Below are 25651 nucleotides of genomic sequence, written 5' to 3'. Positions count from 1 at the left end.
GGGGATAGTGGTCACAGTGAGTTGCAGGGTAGTATGGGGATAGTGGTGCCAGTGTGTTTCACGGTAGTGTGGGGATAGTGGTCCCAGTGAGTTTCAGGGTAGTGTGGGGATAGTGGTCACAGTGAGTTGCAGGGTAGTTTGGGGATAGTGGTCCCAATGATTTGCAGGGTAGTGTGGGGATAGTGGTCCCAATGAGTTTCAGGGTAGTGTGGGGATAGTGGTCCCAGTGTGTTTCAGGGTAGTGTGGGGATAGTGGACCCAGTGAGTTTCAGGGTAGTGTGGGGATAGTGGTCACAGTGAGTTTCAGGGTAGTGTGGGGATAGTGGACCCATTGAATTTCAGGGTAGTGTGAGGATAGTGGTCACAGTGAGTTTCAGGGTAGTGTGGGGATAGTGGTCACAGTGAGTTTCAGGGTAGTGTGAGAATAGTGGTCACAGTGAGTTTCAGGGTAGTGTGGGGATAGTGGTCACAGTGTGTTTCAGGGTAGTGTGGGGATAGTGGTCACAGTGAGTTTCAGGGTAGTGTGGGGATAGTGGTCCCAGTGTGTTTCAGGGTAGTGTGGGGATAGTGGTCACAGTGTGTTTCAGGGTAGTGTGGGGATAGTGGTCACAGTGAGTTTCAGGGTAGTGTGGGGATAGTGGTCCCAGTGTGTTTCAGGGTAGTGTGGGGATAGTGGCCACAGTGTGTTTCAGGGTAGTGTGGGGATAGTGGTCACAGTGAGTTGCAGGGTAGTGTGGGGATAGTGGTGCCAGTGTGTTTCAGGGTAGTGTGGAGATAGTGGTCACAGTGAGTTGCAGGGTAGTGTGGGGATAGTGGTCACAGTGTGTTGCAGGGTAGTGTGGGGATAGTGGTCACAGTGTGTTTCAGGGTAGTGTGGGGATAGTGGTCCCAATGAGTTTCAGGGTAGTGTGGGGATAGTGGTGCCAGTGTGTTTCAGGGTAGTGTGGGGATAGTGGTCACAGTGAGTTGCAGGGTAGTGTGGGGATAGTGGTCACAGTGTGTTTCAGGGTAGTGTGGGGATAGTGGTCACAGTGTGTTTCAGGGTAGTGTGGGGATAGTGGTCACAGTGAGTTGCAGGGTAGTGTGGGGATAGTGGTCACAGTGTGTTGCAGGGTAGTGTGGGGATAGTGGTCACAGTGAGTTGCAGGTTAGTGTGGGGATAGTGGTCCCAATGAGTTTCAGGGTAGTGTGGGGATAGTGGTCCCAGTGTGTTTCAGGGTAGTGTGGGGATAGTGGTCCCAATGAGTTTCAGGGTAGTGTGGGGATAGTGGTCACAGTGAGTTTCAGGGTAGTGTGGGGATAGTGGTCACAGTGTGTTTCAGGGTAGTGTGGGGATAGTGGTCACAGTGAGTTGCAGGGTAGTGTGGGGATAGTGGTCACAGTGTGTTTCAGGGTAGTGTGGGGATAGTGGTCACAGTGAGTTGCAGGGTAGTGTGGGGATAGTGGTCACAGTGAGTTGCAGGTGTTATGACCACAGCCCCCTCCTTTGTGAGAATCGCAAGAGAGAGAGAGAAGCCTTACGGTTTGGAAATTGGTCTGGCCTCTCAGCCAGACAAAAGCCACGGACATGGCCATTGTCTTGGGAGACACCTTTGTGGAATAAGGGACTGGACTACGTGCAAACCTTCAGGGCAACGTGGGCTGGGTGATGGGGAAAGATTGCCTCACCCCCACCCTGTTTGACATCTACAACCCTGCCAGTCCAGATAAAAGGTGGGCTGCCGAGGCGGGGCCTCAGACGCACCAAGGAGACACACGAAGAAGACACGATAGCGCTTCCCGTCGGAGCGGGAAGCCATTTTGAAGGAAGCCACGTGCGTTAGATTCCGGTTCGGGAGTCTGTGGCTGAAACCAAAGGAAAACCGTTTTAACTAACAACAGGGATTTGCTTCGCAAAGACGACGGGCAAGTGTTCCTTCTTTCTCACCACTCTCTCTCTCTCCAACACGTGAAATGCCAGCGGTTCCCAAAACGGGAAAGCCTGCAGATTTTGAGTGACTCTTATATTCCATTGGACTCAGTATTATCCCCTAGACAACGATAGAGCTTATTTCTGATTGATTATTACTATACCTGTGCTTAGATTGAGTTTTGACGACGTATATGATCTGAATGTTTTGTATTAACCATACGTTTGTGCCCCTTTATAAATAAAAAAACGTTTGAAAATAGTACCATCAGACTTCAGCGGACCTCTCTATCTTTGCTGGTAAGTCACCCGGTTACTGGGAACGTAACACAGGGTAGTGTGGGGATAGTAGTCACAGTGAGTTACAGGGTAGTGTGGGGATAGTGGTCACAGCGCAGGGTAGTGTGGGGATAGTGGTCCCAGTGTGTTTCAGGGTAGTGTGGGGATAGTGGTCACAGTGAGTTTCAGGGTAGTGTGGGGATAGTGGTCACAGCGCAGGGTAGTGTGGGGATAGTGGTCCCAATGAGTTTCAGGGTAGTGTGGGGATAGTGGTCCCAGTGTGTTTCAGGGTAGTGTGGGGATAGTGGTCACAGTGAGTTGCAGGGTAGTGTGGGGATTGTGGTCACAGTGAGTTTCAGGGTAGTGTGGGGATAGTGGTGCCAGTGTGTTTCAGGGTAGTGTGGGGATAGTGGTCACAGTGAGTTTCAGGGTAGTGTGGGGATAGTGGTCACAGTGTGTTTCAGGGTAGTGTGGGGATAGTGGTCACAGTGAGTTGCAGGGTAGTGTGGGGATAGTGGTGCCAGTGTGTTTCAGGGTAGTGTGGGGATAGTGGTGCCAGTGTGTTTCAGGGTAGTGTGGGGATAGTGGTCACAGTGAGTTGCAGGGTAGTGTGGGGATAGTGGTCACAGTGAGTTTCAGGGTAGTGTGGGGATAGTGGTGCCAGTGTGTTTCAGGGTAGTGTGGGGATAGTGGTCACAGCGCAGGGTAGTGTGGGGATAGTGGTCCCAATGAGTTTCAGGGTAGTGTGGGGATAGTGGTCCCAGTGTGTTTCAGGGTAGTGTGGGGATTGTGGTCACAGTGAGTTGCAGGGTAGTGTGGGGATAGTGGTCACAGTGAGTTTCAGGGTAGTGTGGGGATAGTGGTGCCAGTGTGTTTCAGGGTAGTGTGGGGATAGTGGTCACAGTGAGTTGCAGGGTAGTGTGGGGATAGTGGTCACAGTGAGTTGCAGGGTAGTGTGGGGATAGTGGTGCCAGTGTGTTTCAGGGTAGTGTGGGGATAGTGGTCACAGTGAGTTTCAGGGTAGTGTGGGGATAGTGGTCACAGTGAGTTGCAGGGTAGTGTGGGGATAGTGGTCACAGTGAGTTTCAGGGTAGTGTGGGGATAGTGGTCCCAGTGTGTTTCAGGGTAGTGTGGGGATAGTGGTCCCAGTGTGTTTCAGGGTAGTGTGGGGATTGTGGTCACAGTGAGTTGCAGGGTAGTGTGGGGATAGTGGTCCCAGTGTGTTTCAGGGTAGTGTGGGGATAGTGGTCACAGTGAGTTTCAGGGTAGTGTGGGAATAGTGGTCACAGTGAGTTTCAGGGTAGTGTGGGGATAGTGGTGCCAGTGTGTTTCAGGGTAGTGTGGGGATAGTGGTCACAGTGAGTTTCAGGGTAGTGTGGGGATAGTGGTCACAGTGAGTTTCAGGGTAGTGTGGGGATAGTGGTCCCAGTGTGTTTCAGGGTAGTGTGGGGATAGTGGTCACAGTGAGTTTCAGGGTAGTGTGGGAATAGTGGTCACAGTGTGTTTCAGGGTAGTGTGGGGATAGTGGTCACAGTGAGTTTCAGGGTAGTGTGGGGATAGTGGTCACAGTGAGTTTCAGGGTAGTGTGGGAATAGTGGTCACAGTGTGTTTCAGGGTAGTGTGGGGATAGTGGTCACAGTGAGTTTCAGGGTAGTGTGGGGATAGTGGTGCCAGTGTGTTGCAGGGTAGTGTGGGGATAGTGGTCACAGTGAGTTTCAGGGTAGTGTGGGGATAATGGTCACAGTGTGTTTCAGGGTAGTGTGGGGATAGTGGACCCATTGAGTTTCAGGGTAGTGTGGGGATAGTGGTGCCAGTGTGTTTCAGGGTAGTGTGGGGATAGTGGTCACAGTGAGTTTCAGGGTAGTGTGGGGATAGTGGTGCCAGTGTGTTGCAGGGTAGTGTGGGGATAGTGGTCACAGTGAGTTTCAGGGTAGTGTGGGGATAGTGGTCACAGTGAGTTTCAGGGTAGTGTGGGGATAGTGGTGCCAGTGAGTTTCAGGGTAGTGTGGGGATAGTGGTCACAGTGAGTTGCAGGGTAGTGTGGGGATAGTGGTCACAGTGAGTTTCAGGGTAGTGTGGGGATAGTGGTCACAGTGAGTTGCAGGGTAGTGTGTGGATAGTGGTCACAGTGAGTTTCAGGGTAGTGTGGGGATAGTGGTCACAGTGAGTTGCAGGGTAGTGTGGGGATAGTGGTGCCAGTGTGTTTCAGGGTAGTGTGGGGATAGTGGTCACAGTGAGTTGCAGGGTAGTGTGGGGATAGTGGTCACAGTGAGTTGCAGGGTAGTGTGGGGATAGTGGTCACAGTGAGTTTCAGGGTAGTGTGGGGATAGTGGTGCCAGTGTGTTTCAGGGTAGTGTGGGGATAGTGGTCACAGCGCAGGGTAGTGTGGGGATAGTGGTCCCAATGAGTTTCAGGGTAGTGTGGGGATAGTGGTCCCAGTGTGTTTCAGGGTAGTGTGGGGATTGTGGTCACAGTGAGTTGCAGGGTAGTGTGGGGATAGTGGTCACAGTGAGTTTCAGGGTAGTGTGGGGATAGTGGTGCCAGTGTGTTTCAGGGTAGTGTGGGGATAGTGGTCACAGTGAGTTGCAGGGTAGTGTGGGGATAGTGGTCCCAGTGTGTTTCAGGGTAGTGTGGGGATAGTGGCCACAGTGTGTTTCAGGGTAGTGTGGGGATAGTGGTCACAGTGAGTTGCAGGGTAGTGTGGGGATAGTGGTGCCAGTGTGTTTCAGGGTAGTGTGGAGATAGTGGTCACAGTGAGTTGCAGGGTAGTGTGGGGATAGTGGTCACAGTGTGTTGCAGGGTAGTGTGGGGATAGTGGTCACAGTGTGTTTCAGGGTAGTGGTCCCAATGAGTTTCAGGGTAGTGTGGGGATAGTGGTGCCAGTGTGTTTCAGGGTAGTGTGGGGATAGTGGTCACAGTGAGTTGCAGGGTAGTGTGGGGATAGTGGTCACAGTGAGTTTCAGGGTAGTGTGGGGATAGTGGTGCCAGTGTGTTTCAGGGTAGTGTGGGGATAGTGGTCACAGTGAGTTGCAGGGTAGTGTGGGGATAGTGGTCACAGTGTGTTTCAGGGTAGTGTGGGGATAGTGGTCACAGTGTGTTTCAGGGTAGTGTGGGGATAGTGGTCACAGTGAGTTGCAGGGTAGTGTGGGGATAGTGGTCACAGTGAGTTGCAGGGTAGTGTGGGGATAGTGGTCACAGTGAGTTGCAGGGTAGTGTGGGGATAGTGGTCACAGTGTGTTGCAGGGTAGTGTGGGGATAGTGGTCACAGTGAGTTGCAGGTTAGTGTGGGGATAGTGGTCCCAATGAGTTTCAGGGTAGTGTGGGGATAGTGGTCCCAGTGTGTTTCAGGGTAGTGTGGGGATAGTGGTCCCAATGAGTTTCAGGGTAGTGTGGGGATAGTGGTCACAGTGAGTTTCAGGGTAGTGTGGGGATAGTGGTCACAGTGTGTTTCAGGGTAGTGTGGGGATAGTGGTCACAGTGAGTTTCAGGGTAGTGTGGGGATAGTGGTCACAGTGTGTTTCAGGGTAGTGTGGGGATAGTGGTCACAGTGAGTTGCAGGGTAGTGTGGGGATAGTGGTCACAGTGAGTTGCAGGTGTTATGACCACAGCCCCCTCCTTTGTGAGAATCGCAAGAGAGAGAGAGAAGCCTTACGGTTTGGAAATTGGTCTGGCCTCTCAGCCAGACAAAAGCCACGGACATGGCCATTGTCTTGGGAGACACCTTTGTGGAATAAGGGACTGGACTACGTGCAAACCTTCAGGGCAACGTGGGCTGGGTGATGGGGAAAGATTGCCTCACCCCCACCCTGATTGACATCTACAACCCTGCCAGTCCAGATAAAAGGTGGGCTGCCGAGGCGGGGCCTCAGACGCACCAAGGAGACACACGAAGAAGACACGATAGCGCTTCCCGTCGGAGCGGGAAGCCATTTTGAAGGAAGCCACGTGCGTTAGATTCCGGTTCGGGAGTCTGTGGCTGAAACCAAAGGAAAACCGTTTTAACTAACAACAGGGATTTGCTTCGCAAAGACGACGGGCAAGTGTTCCTTCTTTCTCACCACTCTCTCTCTCTCCAACACGTGAAATGCCAGCGGTTCCCAAAACGGGAAAGCCTGCAGATTTTGAGTGACTCTTATATTCCATTGGACTCAGTATTATCCCCTAGACAACGATAGAGCTTATTTCTGATTGATTATTACTATACCTGTGCTTAGATTGAGTTTTGACGACGTATATGATCTGAATGTTTTGTATTAACCATATGTTTGTGCCCCTTTATAAATAAAAAAACGTTTGAAAATAGTACCATCAGACTTCAGCGGACCTCTCTATCTTTGCTGGTAAGTCACCCGGTTACTGGGAACGTAACACAGGGTAGTGTGGGGATAGTAGTCACAGTGAGTTACAGGGTAGTGTGGGGATAGTGGTCACAGCGCAGGGTAGTGTGGGGATAGTGGTCCCAGTGTGTTTCAGGGTAGTGTGGGGATAGTGGTCACAGTGAGTTTCAGGGTAGTGTGGGGATAGTGGTCACAGCGCAGGGTAGTGTGGGGATAGTGGTCCCAATGAGTTTCAGGGTAGTGTGGGGATAGTGGTCCCAGTGTGTTTCAGGGTAGTGTGGGGATAGTGGTCACAGTGAGTTGCAGGGTAGTGTGGGGATTGTGGTCACAGTGAGTTTCAGGGTAGTGTGGGGATAGTGGTGCCAGTGTGTTTCAGGGTAGTGTGGGGATAGTGGTCACAGTGAGTTTCAGGGTAGTGTGGGGATAGTGGTCACAGTGTGTTTCAGGGTAGTGTGGGGATAGTGGTCACAGTGAGTTGCAGGGTAGTGTGGGGATAGTGGTGCCAGTGTGTTTCAGGGTAGTGTGGGGATAGTGGTGCCAGTGTGTTTCAGGGTAGTGTGGGGATAGTGGTCACAGTGAGTTGCAGGGTAGTGTGGGGATAGTGGTCACAGTGAGTTTCAGGGTAGTGTGGGGATAGTGGTGCCAGTGTGTTTCAGGGTAGTGTGGGGATAGTGGTCACAGCGCAGGGTAGTGTGGGGATAGTGGTCCCAATGAGTTTCAGGGTAGTGTGGGGATAGTGGTCCCAGTGTGTTTCAGGGTAGTGTGGGGATTGTGGTCACAGTGAGTTGCAGGGTAGTGTGGGGATAGTGGTCACAGTGAGTTTCAGGGTAGTGTGGGGATAGTGGTGCCAGTGTGTTTCAGGGTAGTGTGGGGATAGTGGTCACAGTGAGTTGCAGGGTAGTGTGGGGATAGTGGTCACAGTGAGTTGCAGGGTAGTGTGGGGATAGTGGTGCCAGTGTGTTTCAGGGTAGTGTGGGGATAGTGGTCACAGTGAGTTGCAGGGTAGTGTGGGGATAGTGGTCACAGTGAGTTTCAGGGTAGTGTGGGGATAGTGGTCCCAGTGTGTTTCAGGGTAGTGTGGGGATAGTGGTCCCAGTGTGTTTCAGGGTAGTGTGGGGATTGTGGTCACAGTGAGTTGCAGGGTAGTGTGGGGATAGTGGTCCCAGTGTGTTTCAGGGTAGTGTGGGGATAGTGGTCACAGTGAGTTTCAGGGTAGTGTGGGAATAGTGGTCACAGTGAGTTTCAGGGTAGTGTGGGGATAGTGGTGCCAGTGTGTTTCAGGGTAGTGTGGGGATAGTGGTCACAGTGAGTTTCAGGGTAGTGTGGGGATAGTGGTCACAGTGAGTTTCAGGGTAGTGTGGGGATAGTGGTCCCAGTGTGTTTCAGGGTAGTGTGGGGATAGTGGTCACAGTGAGTTTCAGGGTAGTGTGGGAATAGTGGTCACAGTGTGTTTCAGGGTAGTGTGGGGATAGTGGTCACAGTGAGTTTCAGGGTAGTGTGGGGATAGTGGTCACAGTGAGTTTCAGGGTAGTGTGGGAATAGTGGTCACAGTGTGTTTCAGGGTAGTGTGGGGATAGTGGTCACAGTGAGTTTCAGGGTAGTGTGGGGATAGTGGTGCCAGTGTGTTGCAGGGTAGTGTGGGGATAGTGGTCACAGTGAGTTTCAGGGTAGTGTGGGGATAATGGTCACAGTGTGTTTCAGGGTAGTGTGGGGATAGTGGACCCATTGAGTTTCAGGGTAGTGTGGGGATAGTGGTGCCAGTGTGTTTCAGGGTAGTGTGGGGATAGTGGTCACAGTGAGTTTCAGGGTAGTGTGGGGATAGTGGTGCCAGTGTGTTGCAGGGTAGTGTGGGGATAGTGGTCACAGTGAGTTTCAGGGTAGTGTGGGGATAGTGGTCACAGTGAGTTTCAGGGTAGTGTGGGGATAGTGGTGCCAGTGAGTTTCAGGGTAGTGTGGGGATAGTGGTCACAGTGAGTTGCAGGGTAGTGTGGGGATAGTGGTCACAGTGAGTTTCAGGGTAGTGTGGGGATAGTGGTCACAGTGAGTTGCAGGGTAGTGTGTGGATAGTGGTCACAGTGAGTTTCAGGGTAGTGTGGGGATAGTGGTCACAGTGAGTTGCAGGGTAGTGTGGGGATAGTGGTGCCAGTGTGTTTCAGGGTAGTGTGGGGATAGTGGTCACAGTGAGTTGCAGGGTAGTGTGGGGATAGTGGTCACAGAGAGTTGCAGGGTAGTGTGGGGATAGTGGTCACAGTGAGTTTCAGGGTAGTGTGGGGATAGTGGTGCCAGTGTGTTTCAGGGTAGTGTGGGGATAGTGGTCACAGCGCAGGGTAGTGTGGGGATAGTGGTCCCAATGAGTTTCAGGGTAGTGTGGGGATAGTGGTCCCAGTGTGTTTCAGGGTAGTGTGGGGATTGTGGTCACAGTGAGTTGCAGGGTAGTGTGGGGATAGTGGTCACAGTGAGTTTCAGGGTAGTGTGGGGATAGTGGTGCCAGTGTGTTTCAGGGTAGTGTGGGGATAGTGGTCACAGTGAGTTGCAGGGTAGTGTGGGGATAGTGGTCACAGTGAGTTGCAGGGTAGTGTGGGGATAGTGGTGCCAGTGTGTTTCAGGGTAGTGTGGGGATAGTGGTCACAGTGAGTTGCAGGGTAGTGTGGGGATAGTGGTCACAGTGAGTTTCAGGGTAGTGTGGGGATAGTGGTCCCAGTGTGTTTCAGGGTAGTGTGGGGATAGTGGTCCCAGTGTGTTTCAGGGTAGTGTGGGGATTGTGGTCACAGTGAGTTGCAGGGTAGTGTGGGGATAGTGGTCCCAGTGTGTTTCAGGGTAGTGTGGGGATAGTGGTCACAGTGAGTTTCAGGGTAGTGTGGGAATAGTGGTCACAGTGAGTTTCAGGGTAGTGTGGGGATAGTGGTCACAGCGCAGGGTAGTGTGGGGATAGTGGTCCCAGTGTGTTTCAGGGTAGTGTGGGGATTGTGGTCACAGTGAGTTGCAGGGTAGTGTGAGGATAGTGGTCACAGTGTGTTTCAGGGTAGTGTGGGGATAGTGGTCACAGTGAGTTTCAGGGTAGTGTGGGAATAGTGGTCACAGTGAGTTTCAGGGTAGTGTGGGAATAGTGGTCACAGTGAGTTTCAGGGTAGTGTGGGGATAGTGGTCACAGTGAGTTTCAGGGTAGTGTGGGGATAGTGGTCACAGTGAGTTTCAGGGTAGTGTGGGAATAGTGGTCACAGTGTGTTTCAGGGTAGTGTGGGGATAGTGGTCACAGTGTGTTTCAGGGTAGTGTGGGGATAGTGGTGCCAGTGTGTTGCAGGGTAGTGTGGGGATAGTGGTCACAGTGAGTTGCAGGGTAGTGTGGGGATAGTGGTCACAGTGAGTTGCAGGGTAGTGTGGGGATAGTGGTGCCAGTGAGTTTCAGGGTAGTGTGGGGATAGTGGTCACAGTGAGTTGCAGGGTAGTGTGGGGATAGTGGTCACAGTGAGTTTCAGGGTAGTGTGGGGATAGTGGTCACAGTGAGTTGCAGGGTAGTGTGTGGATAGTGGTCACAGTGAGTTTCAGGGTAGTGTGGGGATAGTGGTCACAGTGAGTTGCAGGGTAGTGTGGGGATAGTGGTGCCAGTGTGTTTCAGGGTAGTGTGGGGATAGTGGTCACAGTGAGTTGCAGGGTAGTGTGGGGATAGTGGTCACAGTGAGTTTCAGGGTTGTGTGGGGATAGTGGTCACAGTGAGTTTCAGGGTAGTGTGGGGATAGTGTTCACAGTGAGTTGCAGGGTAGTGTGTGGATAGTGGTGCCAGTGAGTTTCAGAGGAGAGTGGAAACAGGGACTCTGGTGAGTTTCAAATTAGTCTGGGGACAGTGGTCCCGTGAGTTTCAGGGGAGGGTGGGAATAGAGGTTCCAGTGAATTCCATGAGAGTGCAGGAAACTACTATGATTCAGATTCTGAACGTTTGTAGTAATTACTGATGGTGGATTATTTTATGGTATCAGTGTTTTATTGCTGTTGATGACCTTAGAAACGTATTAAAAACAAACTGTTCTTTTTTGCAAGGTTACTATTTAGAACCATAGAACACTATAGCACAGAAAACAGGCCCTTTGGCCCTTCTAGTCTATGCCAAAACTTTATTCTGCTAGTCCCATTGACCTGCACCCAGTCCATAACCCTCCAGACCTCTCCCATCCATGTATCTATCCAATTTATTCTTAAAACTTAAGAGTGAGCCTGCATTTACTACGCCAGATGGCAGCTCGTTCCACACTCCCACAGCTCTGAGTGAAGAGGTTCCCTCTAAACTTTCCCCTTTCACCCTAAAGCCATGTCCTCTCGTATTTATCTCTCCTAATCTAAGTGGAAAGAGCCTACTCGCATTTGCTCTGTCTATACCCCTCATAATTTTGTTAACCTCTATCAAATCCCCCCTCATTCTTCTACTCTCCAAGGAATAAAGTCCTAACCTGTTCAATCTTTCCCTGTAACTCAATTCCTAAAGACCTGGCAACGTCCTAGTAAATCTCTGCATTCTTTCAATCCTACTGATATCCTTCCTATAGTTAGGTGACCAGAATTGTACACAATACTCCAAATTTGGCCTCACCAATGTCTTATAGTATACAACCTCAACATAACATCCCAACTCCTATACTCAATACTTTGATTAATGAATGCTACGATGCCAAAAGCCTTCTTTACAACCCTGTCTACCTGTAAATTATACAATGTTTTCTATTTTCTAACAGTTCATAGACCTGTGATGATGTCATTGTATCAGCATCTTTGCCATCATACCCTTTTCCTGGATTTTCTGGATATCACCACCACATATTCTAACACAAATAAAATTTTGAAATTTCTAAACTCTTATTCAGGACAGTATTTACTGCATCAAGAGAGAATTCCCAAATACTATACAAGGTTCTCCCTCTTCCACATCTCTATCTGGGCTCTGACTAGCAATGTAACTTAGGGATAAGTTACTAGATTGCATTGGATCTACAATTGAAATGAAATCGAATCCTTGAGCTTGTTAGTATTTAACCAGTTTAATAGCTTTAAGATATATTGGGGAGCATACCAGCTTTGTTTTTTCATTAGTTCTTCACCATAGTTTAAAAGTAATCTGGCCACTGTAGGTGATAAAATATGCTAAAATTATGCAAAATACTTTTCTATGCTTAATAAGGCATCCCAATAAAGAAAATAGCATTAATAAAGTTCAATTACATACTTTGCTTTTGAAATCACATTAAGTGATAGATTATATACAGCATTAGCTAATTAACGTTTACCGGTAGATTTCAAAATTAACAATACACTTGAAATCTTGCAGTGTTTCAGAAACTAGTCTATAAAGATTAACTTTTTTGTTCCATTTTATAACAGTAACAATAGAAAATTATCACAAATAATTCCTTAGTTCAATGGATTTATTGGGAATTTTGAAATGCCTATGATCAAATTCAGTTAATGATATTAATTTAGGAAGCTGAACTACAGTGCAAGACAAGGTAACATCTGTAGTTTGCCTGATAATTACTGAAAACCTTTTTTTAAAGTTGCATCTCTTTGAACTTTCTAAATTCCTGAGAATGAAAAACAAATGCAATAGACAAAGTAAAATTCTCTGGCATGTCACGAGATCTTCATTAACACGTTCAAACAAAACTGATAATACAGGGTTCAATTGTATTGAAATGAGGAATTGTCTTCTTGAATTTGAATTGTTCATACACCTTCCTGAATGATAAACCGACACAACATCAAAACTCCTTCAAAGATGATGCCCTGGAAGGAAACAAAAATAAAATGAATTTAAAATAACATAGAACTTAACTTAAAAAGTATAAAAAACAAACTGCCGATGGTGGAAAAAGGCTTGCATAGAAAGTGTACTTTCAAAGAAAATCAACAACATATTTTAAAAGAAAATATCACAAGATCCAACACAAAATGTTAGGGATCCAAAATGAGTGGAGCAAGAAACAGAGGTAATTTTTCGTGCCAATGGCCTTTCATCAAGAACATAGAAACATAGAAAATAGGTGCAGGAGTAGGCCATTCGGCTCTTCGAGCCTGCACCACCATTCAGTATGATCATGGCTGATCATCCAACTCAGAACCCTGTACCTGCTTTCTCTCCATACCCCCTGATCCCTTTAGCCACAAGGGCCATATCTAACTTCCCCTTAAATATAGCCAATAAACCGGCCTCAACTGTTTCCTGTGGCAGAGAACGGGGAAAGTGAGAAGCATGTTTTAATTTGCAGAGAAGGTTTCTGATGGAGACAATGCGTGAATGACTGTGATAGGGTAAGCTCAACGTTGTGTTGGTGATGCTGTAATTTTCAGTGCCCTCAAAGAAAAAGAAATGAGTATTTCTTAATCATGGTTGATTTCTTTGGCGAACCATAATTCGAGAAAATGAATGAGAGCAGTACAGAGAAAAACAATACTTGCTGGAACTGAGATAGAGAATGCTTTGCAAGCTTTTCAATTCCCCCAGCACTTGAACAAACTGGGGTATCTACCTTTTCACAGACATTTCCTTTGCTCTCACCACTGCTTTTCCTTTCTGCAGGTGCCCGTGACCCCAACTCCACTGCCTTCGATACCCGCCTTTTGTCCTCATGGTTCCGTACCTCTGCCTGGACCATGTCACGCCTATCCCTTGCACTTGCACTCTCCCATCACTGGAAGTGTGCCAAGCCGAGGCCTTGCCATCCTAGGCGTGGGTTGCCAATGATGTTTCTCAATTGCAGGGAGCTCATCCCTTAGTCATAATGTGCACTGTATACAATCAGACTTTCCATTTGTATACTTCTTTGCATTTAATGCAAGGAAACATGCAACAGAGATACAAATATTTGTGTAGTATGTTTTTGATGTTGCAGCACAGAGATGTGACAACTAAATAATTTGAGCCATGAACAAAACCCTTCTAATTGCTTCTCAAAGATAAACAACTGACCTCTATTGTTGTGCAATTAACCCTTTTGTACAAAACTTTATAGCACAGGAATAGGCCCTTCATCCCTTTATGTCAGTGCCGACTATGATGTTAATCTAACTAATCCATCTGCCTACGTAAAAGCAGTGGCCTCTTCTTTTAGGTACACCTACTCATAAATGCAAATACCTAATCAGCCAATCAAGTGGCAGCAACTCAGTGCATAAAAGCATGCCGATATGGTCAAGGGGTTCAGTTGTTGTTCAGCCCCAAAATCAGAATGTGGAAGAAATGTGAACTAGCTGATCGTGGAATGATTGTTGATGTCAGGCAGGGTGGTTTGTGTATTTCAGAAACTGCTGATCTGGGATTTTCATCCCTCCTGGCAGTATCAATACCATTAAGGAAGGAGTCCATAGACCCCAGGTTGGGAACCCCTCTAGGTTCTAGAGTTTACAGAGATTGGTGTGAAAAACAAAAAAAAAAGACATCCAGTGAGCGGCAGTTCTGTGGGAAAAAATGCCTTGTTAATGAGACAGGGTAATGCCCAGACTGGTTGAAGCTGACAGGAAGTCGACAGTAACTCAAATAGCCATGTGTTACAACTGTGGTTTGCAGAAGAGCATCAGTGAATGCACAACATGTCAAACCTTGAAGTGGATAAGCTACAGCAGCAAATGATTATGAACATACACTGTGTCCACATTATTAGGTAGAGGAAGCATCTAATAAAGTGGCCACTAAGAATATGTACTCCATATGTTCTACCATTCTGTTGTCACCAGTAGAATCTTCTATGCGGTGGCGCACTGGAGCAATGGCATCAACACGGGTGATGCCAACAGGCTCAATAAACTGATTCAAAAGGCTGGCTCTGTTATAGGAGTCAAACTGGACACACTGGAGGCTGTGGTACAAAAATCCTGGCAATTCTGGACAATGTTTTTCATCCTCTGCATGCCACCTTGGTTGAACAGAAGAGCACTTTTAATAACAGACTAAGACAACTACGCTGCTCCCAAGAGCGCTATATGTGGTCATTCTTACCCTTGGCCATTAGATTCTATAATGAGTCAACCTATAGCAGGGCAGTGACGACTTCCTCCTGTTAGACTGTTCATGGTAACTTATTTTTTATTCTTTCTACTTCTCTTCTACATTTATATCTGTACACTTGAAATGCTATCGTGACACTGTAATTTCCTTTGGGATCAATAAGGTATCTACCTATCTCTATCTATATCTTGCTTATTCTCCCTTTGTTCATGAACTTGTCTAAATACCTCTTAAAGATTGCTATCATGTGTGCTTCTACCACCTTCTTTGGCAGTGTGTTCCAGACACCTACCACATTCTATGTAAAACAAAGCCTGCCTTGCAATCCCTTTTATATCTTTCCCCTCTTACCTTAAACATATGACTTGTAGTATTTGACATTTCTATCCTACTTAAAAAAGACTTTGACTATGCCCCTCACTATGCCCTTTTATAAGACACCAATGGATTTTATCTCAGCCTTTTAAAAATTTTTTAAGGGGTGTGGCGGGAGGAGTGGAAATCCCTCCCCAGGCATTCCTCTCTGCTGCCGTGATCTCTAATACAGAGTAGAAGAAGCTATATGTCTGCTCTGATAGTCCTACCAATAGTTCAGCTCATGGTGCTATTTTGGAGTTGTTAGGAGTTACTATGCACTCTGGAGTGGTTTGAAGTTAGAACTGACATTCCTAACAAATCCAGATGTAATGGTATATCATGCAAGTTTAATTGTATGACCCCAAATCAACAAGGTTAAACAACCACAAATATGGAAATGCCCATAAATTATTCCACCTTCACTTTAGTTCATTCAAGATCAAGATTCAAGATTGTTTAATGTCATTTCCTGTACACAAGTGTAAAGGAGAATGAAATAATTGTTTCTCTGGATTGATGCAGCACAAAAAACTCCACAAAAGATCACAACAATGATAATTTAAAAAAACAAAAAATACATACTTAAGATAGCTTGCATTGATTATATGTCCATAAAGCGATGCCAGGCACAGGAGTGTCTGTACATAGGCAGGAATTAATAAAGTAGTGGTGGTTGGGGTGTTGAGGAGTGGGTTACTGGGTAGAGATGTAAATCAGCCTTTCTGCTAGCTTAATATTTTATTTATTTGACTTTGACACTATATATTCTTTTGCTGTTGCTACTTTTTTTTGTATTATGTGTTTGCTATAACTTTTCCTCTGATTTGTATCTTTTTTTGTTGAAAAATCAGTAAAAAAAGATTGAAAATGAAATGCTACATTGCCTCCTCCCTGATGGCAATGGAACAAACAGTCCATGAACAGGGTGGGTGGGATCCCTTTCTTGGGCATCTTTCTGTATATATTTCCTTCGTGGTGGGTAACCTGGTGGCAGCGATGTGTTGGACAGTTTTTACTACCCTTTGTAGAGTTTTCCTGTCCACTGCAGTTCAGTTTCCATACCAAGCAGTGATGCAGCTTGTTGCGATGCTCTCTACTGCACATCTATGAAATGACATGAGTATGAATGTGTAAAGTCCAGCTCTCTTCAGCCTCTTCAGAAAGCAGAGGCTTTGGTGAGCTTTCCTGACTGTGTAAGATGTATTCTGGGACCATGAGAGGTTGTGTATGATGTGCACTCCCAGAAGTTGGAAACTGCTGCTGTGCCTCTGATGTACAGCTGGGGAATGCAAGTGACTCCTACCATTATTAACCCACTGTGTTGCTGATATTTATCATCAACATTTTTTATTGAATGAATTACGTGCAACAGTGAGGTTGCTCCTTTATAAAATTAGCTTTTGCTCCCAACTTTTTTTTTAAAATAGCGATACAACTCGTCTCTTGCCTGCATGGCGTTACCAACCCTCAGTTATTTTTTGGTTATGAATTCCCAGAGCTTTCCAGTACAGAAACATTCAGCTCAGAGCATCTCCATGATTCAATCAAAAACTGATCCCACATCCCCCTCATTTACATCACTTATGTGGAAGATCGGTTGGTACAGAGAAATTCTTCAGAAGCACCACATGGCATAAAGTTAGAACATACAAAACTAGCACCAAATAATAAAAGGAAATGGAGCAGGTCATTTTCTAATCTGATCAATTCCTTCACTGAGTTTCACTGTGAGCAAAATAACCAACTAAAAACTACAAATGATGGACTGAATGGAGCTAATTTGAAATGTTAAAAAAAAATCCAAGTGGCAGAATAAAACAGTTACCACAAGAATCAGCATCAACTGATTTTTTTTAAAGTTGTGCAGTGGATATTGGCACAGCCTAGGATAAACCTACATGCCTGAGACTAGATTTCCGTTACGCTTTTGTACATTTTTACTGGACTGCAATGGTTATCTTCAATGTTCCCTGGCTAGAGATGGGGAAGCAAGTTGGAGATAAACTTGTGTAGAGAGAAGCCAAGAATGGTCTAATCTGACCCAGCTTCTCCTGTCAAACACCCATCAACATTCACTACCTTGCGCTCTTTGTCAAAGAAAACTTTTTTTTTTGAAGAGTGGATTTAAACACCAGAAAAGAATAATCATTTTCAGAAGTTGTGAAGCACATAATTATCTAGTCATGAATCTAGTTTCAGTAGTAAAATTGCATGCAAGTTACCTTATTAGCCTCAACTGACACACTTCTTGGTTACCAAGGGCATCATAAACACTATGTAAAGAACTGCTTTGAAACCACGAAGAGGACTGATTGAACTGCTGGCTACTATTTCCTAAATCCTAAAAATTCGAATTTAAGTATTCCGAATACAGCTGAACTCACCTACCCTAAGGTACAGTTGTAAAACATAAATGAACAGTGAGAATAAATAGCATTTTCTTTTACAAACTAAATGCAGAGGATACTAACTAATAGGAAACATTTGACCAAATTGTGCAATAATTGCTTTCTCAAGAATTTCTACATTATGATTAGCCAGTGGAATTTCTTATACGTGTCTTGGCTACCTGTTCAGCAGGTAACCAAAGATAATCAAGTGAGAATTATTTTTGGATGCATGAATATTTTTAGCCTGAAAGCTGCGCACATAAGTGACACGATCAATGCAATACAATAAAGATACCTGTTCAGTGATCTGTTTAGGGAGCAATCGGGAGGTCGGCGGCTGGAATGTTCAGGGGAATGTGAACCTGGACTTAAAGAAGGTTGAGGTGGTGACGTAGTACGGTAAGAGTTGCCGTGTCGGCGAAGATCCTGAACAGCACTTTCCCTGCAAAATTATATTCCGAGTGTTTTTAATTAGCAAAGAGCAGCACATTAATGTTTCCATTTCCAGAAAGAATGTAAAAACTAACACAAGTATAATTTGGAGCAGTTAACTTTACAATATTCTGCTTAACAAATAAATTAGGCAATAATGTTCTGCTGAGGATTAATTAAACTGTTTATGGTGAAACACTCTTTATAAGAGAGCTCCTCCATGGGGTTTTGTGAAGTAAAGACAACTGTTTGGCCTAGATTTTCTGCGCTACATAATAAAAGGGAATGGAGCATCTCATCTTTTATTCTGCTCACTTCCTTCTGAGTTTCACTGCGAGCAAGATAACCAACTAATCCCTCATTCAGAACAAATGATGGACAGACTGCAGATAATTTGAAATGTTACAAAAAAATCCACGTGGCCGGATTAAACAGCTAACACAAAAATCAGCTTTGATTGATTCTATGCTGTGGTAACATTAAAGTCAGTGCAATGGATAAACCTACATGCCTGAGGCTGGATCTCTGCTGTGTTCATTTTAACTGAACTACAATGGCTACCTTCAATGAATCTTGGCTCGGGATAGGAAAAGCAAGTTGGAGATGAATTTATGTAGGGTGAAGCCAAGGGTAGTCTCATCTATCCCAGCTTGCACATTCGAACATCTATTCCTACTCACTGCCTTGTAGGACTAAACCATTTTTTTAAAGTGTGGATCAAAAGTCATACAGCATATCATTATCTACTCATGAATCTAATTTCAGTAGTAAGATTGCATGAAAATTACCTTATTAGTCTTAATTGACATACTTCTAGGTTACCAAGGGCATCATAACCTCAGTGGAGATATTAAGGGACGTGCTGTTGTAGTGCGGTGAACTGACCTCTACATTACTGAGGCCAAGCAACAACTCTCAGACACCTCCTCTTACTTACCTTGAAGAGGACGCCACTAAGGAGCACCAGGCCATTGTCACCTGCACCATCAGTGACCTTATTAACTCTAGGGATCTCCCATCAACTGCCACCAACCGCATAGTTCCCTCATCCTACCTCCTTCCCAGATCCACAAACCTGCCTGTCCAGGTAGACCCATTGTTTCTGCTTGCTCCTGCCCCACCGAACATATCTGTTTGATTTCCAACATATGCAGGTTTCCTCTTGACCAGAATTGCTTTGTAACCACAAAATGGACTGACTGGACTGCTGGCTGCTATTTGTTAGATCCTAAATATACTAATATATTTAAATATCCTAAATACAACCAATCTCTCCTAAGATTAGTTATAGTAGAACCAAAACCAACAGTGTAAGTAAATTCCATTTTCTTTAACAAACTAAATGCAGACCATACTAACTGATAGGAAACATTTGATTAAACTGTCTAATAGTTATCTAAGTGATGAAATCTATTAGCACTTGATAGACGGGAACTGATTAGGATTAATCAACAGAGGTTTGTGCATGGTGGTTCATGTCTAACCATTTTAAAGCTTTTTTCAAGGAGATTTCCAGGAAAGTTGATGACGAAAAGGCAGTGGGTGTTGTCTGTATGGACTTTAGCAAGGCCTTTGACAAGGTCCCACATGGCAAGTACTTCAAGAAGATTCAGTTGCTTTGCATTCAGGATGAGGTTGTAAATTAGATTAGACATTAGCTTCACCAAAGAAGCCTGAGTGATAATAGATGGTTGTCTAGTGGTGTCCTGCAGGGATCAGAGCTGGGTCTGTTGTTATTTGTCATCTATATCAAAGATCTGGATGATAATCTGGTGAACTGGATCAGCAAACTGGCAGACGATACCAAGATTGGAGGTACAGTGGACAGCGAGGAAGGCTATCAATGCTTGCAGCGGGAGTTGGGGCAGCTGGAAAAATGGCAGATGCAACTTAATGCACACAGGTGTGAGGTGTTGCACTTTGGAAGAACAAACCAGGGAATGAGTTTCACAGTGAACAGTAGGGCACTAAGGAGTGCAGAAGAACAGACGGATCTGCAATACAGGCCCATGATTACTTGAAGGTGATGTCACAGGTAAATAGGGTCGTAAAGAAAGCTTTTGGCACATCAGCCTTCAAAAATCAAAGAGAAAATCTCGATAAACCAAATTATTTTCTAAATTGTAACCAGAGCCTCAAAGTATGTTTAACTACCAAATTGTCAGTTAGTTTATTTAAAAATAAAGGAAATGAGGATGCAAGAAGAGAAATAATGGAAATTTTTTAACAGAGTTAGCTTCTAAAGAGACCCATATTGGACAGTCCTCACGGTTAATGTAATATGACCAAAACGTAAGATTTCGTATATTGACTGCCCAGTAATAAAAACTAAAGTTTGGTAAAGCTAAACCTGCATTCTTTTTAACTTTTTGAAAGTGAACCTTATTTAATCGAGTATGTTTTTCCATATATATGAAGATAGAATTGAATTGAATCAAGAGAATCAAAAAAGGACAGGAATAAAAATGGGTAAGGCCTGAAAAAAGTATATAAATTTAGGCAGGATATTCATTTTAATAAATTCAACCAATCAACGATAGAGAGAGGGGCGACCAGTTTGATAGTGCCCTTTTCACATGTTGGCTAATAAATCATTACGTGATAAGGATTTTTTTCCGTCTTTCTTTCTTTACCATACAGCTTCGACTTTGGTAGTGAGTTTAGATTCTTTTTTTATATAATAAAATTATTACAATTCAAATTACAATTTAATTAATGTACGTGTTTGATTATGAATATAGGGTACTGCGATTGCAAGCGTGATTTAAATATAATGTATTTGGTACTATTCTATCTTTTTTTAATTCATAATATATATCCTCATGTACTCTGTATTCTTCTATGTGAAAATTAATAAAAATATTGAAAAAGAAAAGGGGAATATAGGGGAAACCACTCAGAGGGTGGTGTGAGTGTGGAATGAGCTGCTAGTGTAAGTGGTGGGTGCAGATTTAAGGTATGTTTGGATAAATACATGGATGAGAAGGATATGGAGAACAGGTGCAGGTCAATGGGACTAGATAAAATAATATTTCGGCAGATTAGATGGGCTGAAGGGTCTGTTTCTGTCCTGTTGTGTTTTATAGCACTAGTCAATGACCCTAGGTGTCAGATCTCAAAAAGCTTCCACATTGTGTTTGCTGATGAATTTCTTAAACTCAGCTTAGCTACCTGTTGAGTGAGAATGATTTTTGGATGCATAAATACTTTCAGCCTGAGAGCTCACACACAAGTAACACAATCAATATAATGCAACAAAGATACCTGTTCAGTGATCTATTTAGGGAATAATCAGGAGATCGATGGATGGAACGCTCAGGGGAATGTGAACCTGGAGTTAGAGAAGGTTGAGGTGGTGACGTGGTATGGTAAGGGTTTCCGTGTCGGCGAAGTTCCTGTACTGCACATTCCCTGTAAAATTACATTCCAAGTGTTAATTAGCAAAAAGCAGCACAACATTATGCCTCCGTTGCCAGAAAAAGTGTAAAAACTAACACAAGTATAATTTGGAGCAGTTAACCTCACTGTATTCTGTTTATCAAACAATTTGGGTAGTAATACTCTGCTGAAGATCAACTGACGTGTTTGCGGTGAAACACTTTGAAGAGAGCTCCCCTCGAGGGGTTTTGTCAAGTAAGGGCAATTGTTTTGCTGAGATTTTCTGCTTCAATCATTACTACCTTGCAATTTCCCTATTATATGGTGATAGTAAGGAAAGCCATGGGCTGCTAAGACAATCCCCCCTATTTAAGAATCTTCACCACCATTAACATCCATGCACAGAATTACATTCCTGCCAGAACTGGGTGGACAAACTGGGAAGTTCCAGTTTCTTCTGAAACTTAAGAGCACCATGCCTCAATGCACATAGTTGCCTAGGAACTATGGACAAAATGCAGGTAAACAGGACTTGTGTAATTCAGTACAATGGAACTCAGACTTGGTGCCATTTTATGTGCTATACAAGTCCATTATTCTATCACCCAAAGGTATCAGGTGTGTAGAAATGGCTGCTCCTGGACATCTCCAACCTCTGCAGAGAATGCAGATCACAGAGTTAGCAACTGCATGACTGACATATGGAATGGGGATGGGTTTGCGGCTGGATAAGATCCTGAGAGATCATCAGGTGGATTAGTTACACATCAGGTATTTGACTGGTAGGTAATGGTAGAGAATGCCAAAAAATGGTACCGGAGAGAGAAAATAACACTGTAAACACAAAAGTCTACCAGGAAGAAGATGGATACCTTGAACACTCTATTGGAGGTTCAGGGACAGGGGAGGTCTTTAACCACTGCCATGCTCATGAGAGCTCCAGCAACAAATGGACCTTCTAGTGGCCTTCTAAGTGCAGGGGTGTGGCTGGTCCTGAAGTATATAGAGATCACTGTAACAGAGTGAAAAATAAAGCAAAATATGCACTTGCCTTTCAAATCGCTCAGTATCCAACTGCCTCTTTGCCATTTCTAATTCTGTTTCAAGCACAGTCATCTTGCTCCTCAGTTGAGATATTTCACGGCATTGAGAAGCTCTGCCAAACAAAATATTAAGTATATAAACCTTGAACATAGCACAGAGGAACAACAGTCAGGGACATAAGCAAAACCAGGTGGAGAATAGATCCCTAAAGGATCAATGGGAGATGAATGAGATCTTAAACAAACTACTTTTGTCTGTTAATTGCTGCAGAGAAGGTCATGGAAACTTGGGGAATCAGTAAAGAGAATGGTGATATCCTGAAGCATATCGATATTATGAAAGAGGAGATGCTCTAAGCCTTTAGGCACATAAAGGTAGATAAATCCCCAAGGCCTAACCAAGAGTAGCTGAGGACATTGTGAGAAACAAAGGAATAAGTCGCTGGAGCCCTGGCAGAGATTTTAGTACTTTCCTTAGCAATGGGTAAGGTACCATAAGAATGAAGGATGGACACTAAGGATAGCCATGAAGCTGAGTTTTTGTTTAAGCAGTGCTGCAAGAACAAGCTGGTGAACTACATGCTACAGAGCCTAATATCAGTGGTGAGAAAGTTGCTGGAGGAGATTCTGAAAAGCTGGATCTACCAGCATTTGGAAAGGCAAGGACTCTTAGTGATGATCAGCTTGGCCTTGTACATGGTAAACAGTGTCTTTTGAATTTGAGCTTTTTTTTTGAAGAGATGACCAACAGGATTTACGAGGGTGGGATAGTAGACATCGAGTACATAGACTGTAGCAAGACTTTTGAAAAGATCCTACATGGTAGGCTTGTCTGAAAGGTTAAATCCTAATGCGTCAAGAATAAGCCAGCAAACTAGATACAAAATAGCTTGGTGGAAGGAGTTGGATGATGGTAGTGGAGGATTGTTTTTCAGACTGGAGGCCTGAGATCGGTGGTATGCTGAATGGGTTGTTACTGGGTCCCTTGTTGTTTTCCTATACAGTAGGTTAACAAATTGGATGTAAGTTTGCAAACGAGACCAAAATTGTTGTACTGGTAGGCCATAAGAAACTGTTCTCCTTGGAGCAAAGGAAGCTGAAGGCTGACAATAGAGATATATAAAATCATGCTGGGCATAGAAAGGTAGATGGACATAGCTATCTTCCCATAGAGTCTCAAACTAGAGACTATGATGAGAGGGGAAAGATTTAAAGGGGATCTGAGGGGCACGATTTTCACACAGAGGATTGTGGGTATATGAAAAATGCTAGTAGAGGAAGTGGTAGAGGCAGGTATAATTACACTGATTAAGATGCTTGGAGAGATTCATGGATAGGAAAGGTTCAGAGGGATATGGGCCTATTGTGGGCGAGTGGGATTAATTCAGGAAGGCACCTTAATCAGTTGGTATCGATGAGCTAGGTTGAATGGCCATTTTCCACGGTGCACACTGTAACAATAACAATGGTAAATCTGGATTCCGTGTTATTTATGCTCACTAAAATCGTTTCTAATAGAACTGACATTTTAAAGTCAGAACTAAATTATTATAAAAATAGAGCATTCCTTTCACACTTTCTTCACACGGCGTAACAGTTCAAAATGTTAATTCTGTGCAAACACATAAAAATTGGAGGAACTCAGCATCCATGGAGGGGAATAAATGTCGACATTTCAGGCCGAAATGCTTCATCAGGACTCAGTTTCACTTTCCACATATGCTGCTCAGCTCACTGAGTGTTAACTGTTTTTACTTTAGGCACAGTGATCCTTTTTGCCTATTTGACCGCTGTAAGCTGTACGGCAAACATGGTAACAAAACATTTGGATCAAGCTATGATGGTTCAGAAGTGCTTCACAATAAATACTGCAGGTTCAGGGTGAAAGAAAATATTGGGCCTATTTAGGAAGACTTCCCAAATGACAGTTCTACTACAGGTTACAAAGGAGCTCTGCCATATTTAGTGCCTTGTAAAAGTATTCAGCTCTCAACTCTTTGTCCACATAAATGAGTATTATAAACAGTGATTTTGAGAATTTTTATCTATGAATCACATGCTCCTTTTTTTTCAAAATAGAACCCCAAAACAGAGAAAACTGTAAAGCAACTTACAATTGTAAAGCAGTAAGTCTAAAATTCAAAAACTGAAATACCAGGAGTTCAAAAGTATTCATTCCCCTCCCCCCCCTTTGCTCAGTACTCGGTTGAACCATCTCCTGCAGCAATTACAGCCAGAAGTTTTTTTGGATAAGTCTCTATTAGTTTTGCTCAACGTGATGGAGCAATATTTTCCCATTCCTCTTTGCAAAATTGCTCAACTTGTGCCAGGTTAGTTAAGGAGAGGTGGTGGACAGCAATCTTGAGGTCTTGCCAGAGATGTTTGATTAGGTTAAGGTCAGGACTCTGATTGGACCACTCAACGACATCAATTTTCATCATTTGAAGCCACCCCATGTTTGCTCTAGCAATGTGCTTAGGATTATTGTCCTGTTGAAAGATGAACTTCCTCCCCAGTTTAAGGATTTTGCCAGAAGTTATCAGGTTTTTATCCAGGATCCCTCTGTATGTAGCAACATTAATCTTCCCATCAATTCAGACCAGATTTCCAAAAGCACCCCCATAGCATGATGCTACCTCCACCTTTCTTTATAGTAGGGATGGTGTTACCTAGTTGATGTGAAGTATTCAATTTACATCGCTTAGTGTTGAGGCCAAAAAGTTCGACTTTAGTCTCATCTGACCACAAGACCTTCCTCCACATCTCTACAGGATCTTCTAATTGACTCTTTGCCATGTCTTTAAGAGCAAGGATATGCATTTTTTTTAACCAGGACTTCTTCCTTGTCACTCTTCCATAAATACCCTTTTTGTGCAAGGGCTTAGAGATTGTGGAGCCATCCAAGAACCCCTTCTCCAGTTGCAGTCAGAGACCTACAGTTCACTCAGATTGTTGGCATCACAGTAACCTCTCTTACAATTACCATTCTTCTCCGGACACTAAGTTTAGAGGGATAGCCTGATCTAGGCAGTGTGGCTTTGATTTCGTATTTTTTCCACTTTTTCCACAATGGGCTGCACAGAGCTCCACAGTATGATCATTGCCTTTGAGGTGGTCTTGTACCCTTCCCCAGATTTTTGTTTTTCTATTATCCTTTCCCTGACTTGTCATGAATGCTCTTTTCTCTTCATCTTGGTTTGGTCTGTTGAAAATTTACCATACTGTTGGATCTTACTGAGAGAGGGGGGTACTTATTCCTATGAATTAATTGAAAACAGGTGATCCTCCAATTTTCTACATCAACAAATTGGGTCAGTTGGTAAGGTTGTACCTGAGGAAGGTTAGCAAAGGGGCGAATACTTTTTGGTTTTTAGCTTTTAGTAAATTGTTGACATGTTTCGGAATATTTCTTTTGATTTGACACGATGCACAAAGTTCTGCAGATTAGCTCAAATAATCCTACTTCAATATATTTTAAATTTAGGAAATGAGACAGTAAAATATGAAAATAGTTGTGGGGGCTGAATACTTCTTCAAGA

General features: G+C 44.4%; 1 protein-coding gene across 6 annotated transcripts in view; it reads right to left on the bottom strand.

Moving 5' to 3' along the window:
* Positions 1 to 11545: 11545 nt before the first annotated feature.
* Positions 11546 to 25651, bottom strand: part of tsga10 (testis specific, 10) — a 165958-nt gene continuing 151852 nt past the window's right edge. For all 6 annotated transcript variants that reach the window (XM_073044038.1, XM_073044039.1, XM_073044040.1 and 3 more), the window contains 4 exons: positions 22121 to 22225; positions 20956 to 21102; positions 17555 to 17701; positions 11546 to 12294 (listed from right to left, as the gene is read on the bottom strand). In XM_073044038.1, coding sequence (XP_072900139.1) covers positions 12270 to 12294; positions 17555 to 17701; positions 20956 to 21102; positions 22121 to 22225 — 424 coding nt within the window. In that variant the 3' untranslated portion in view covers positions 11546 to 12269. The remainder of the gene's footprint in view (positions 12295 to 17554; positions 17702 to 20955; positions 21103 to 22120; positions 22226 to 25651) is intronic.

This window comes from Hemitrygon akajei, chromosome 4 (genome assembly GCF_048418815.1).
Source record: "Hemitrygon akajei chromosome 4, sHemAka1.3, whole genome shotgun sequence".
Classification (NCBI taxonomy): Eukaryota; Metazoa; Chordata; class Chondrichthyes; order Myliobatiformes; family Dasyatidae; genus Hemitrygon; species Hemitrygon akajei.
The sequence above is the reverse complement of the archived record's forward strand: the minus strand, read 5'-3'. Positions and strand labels throughout refer to the sequence as shown.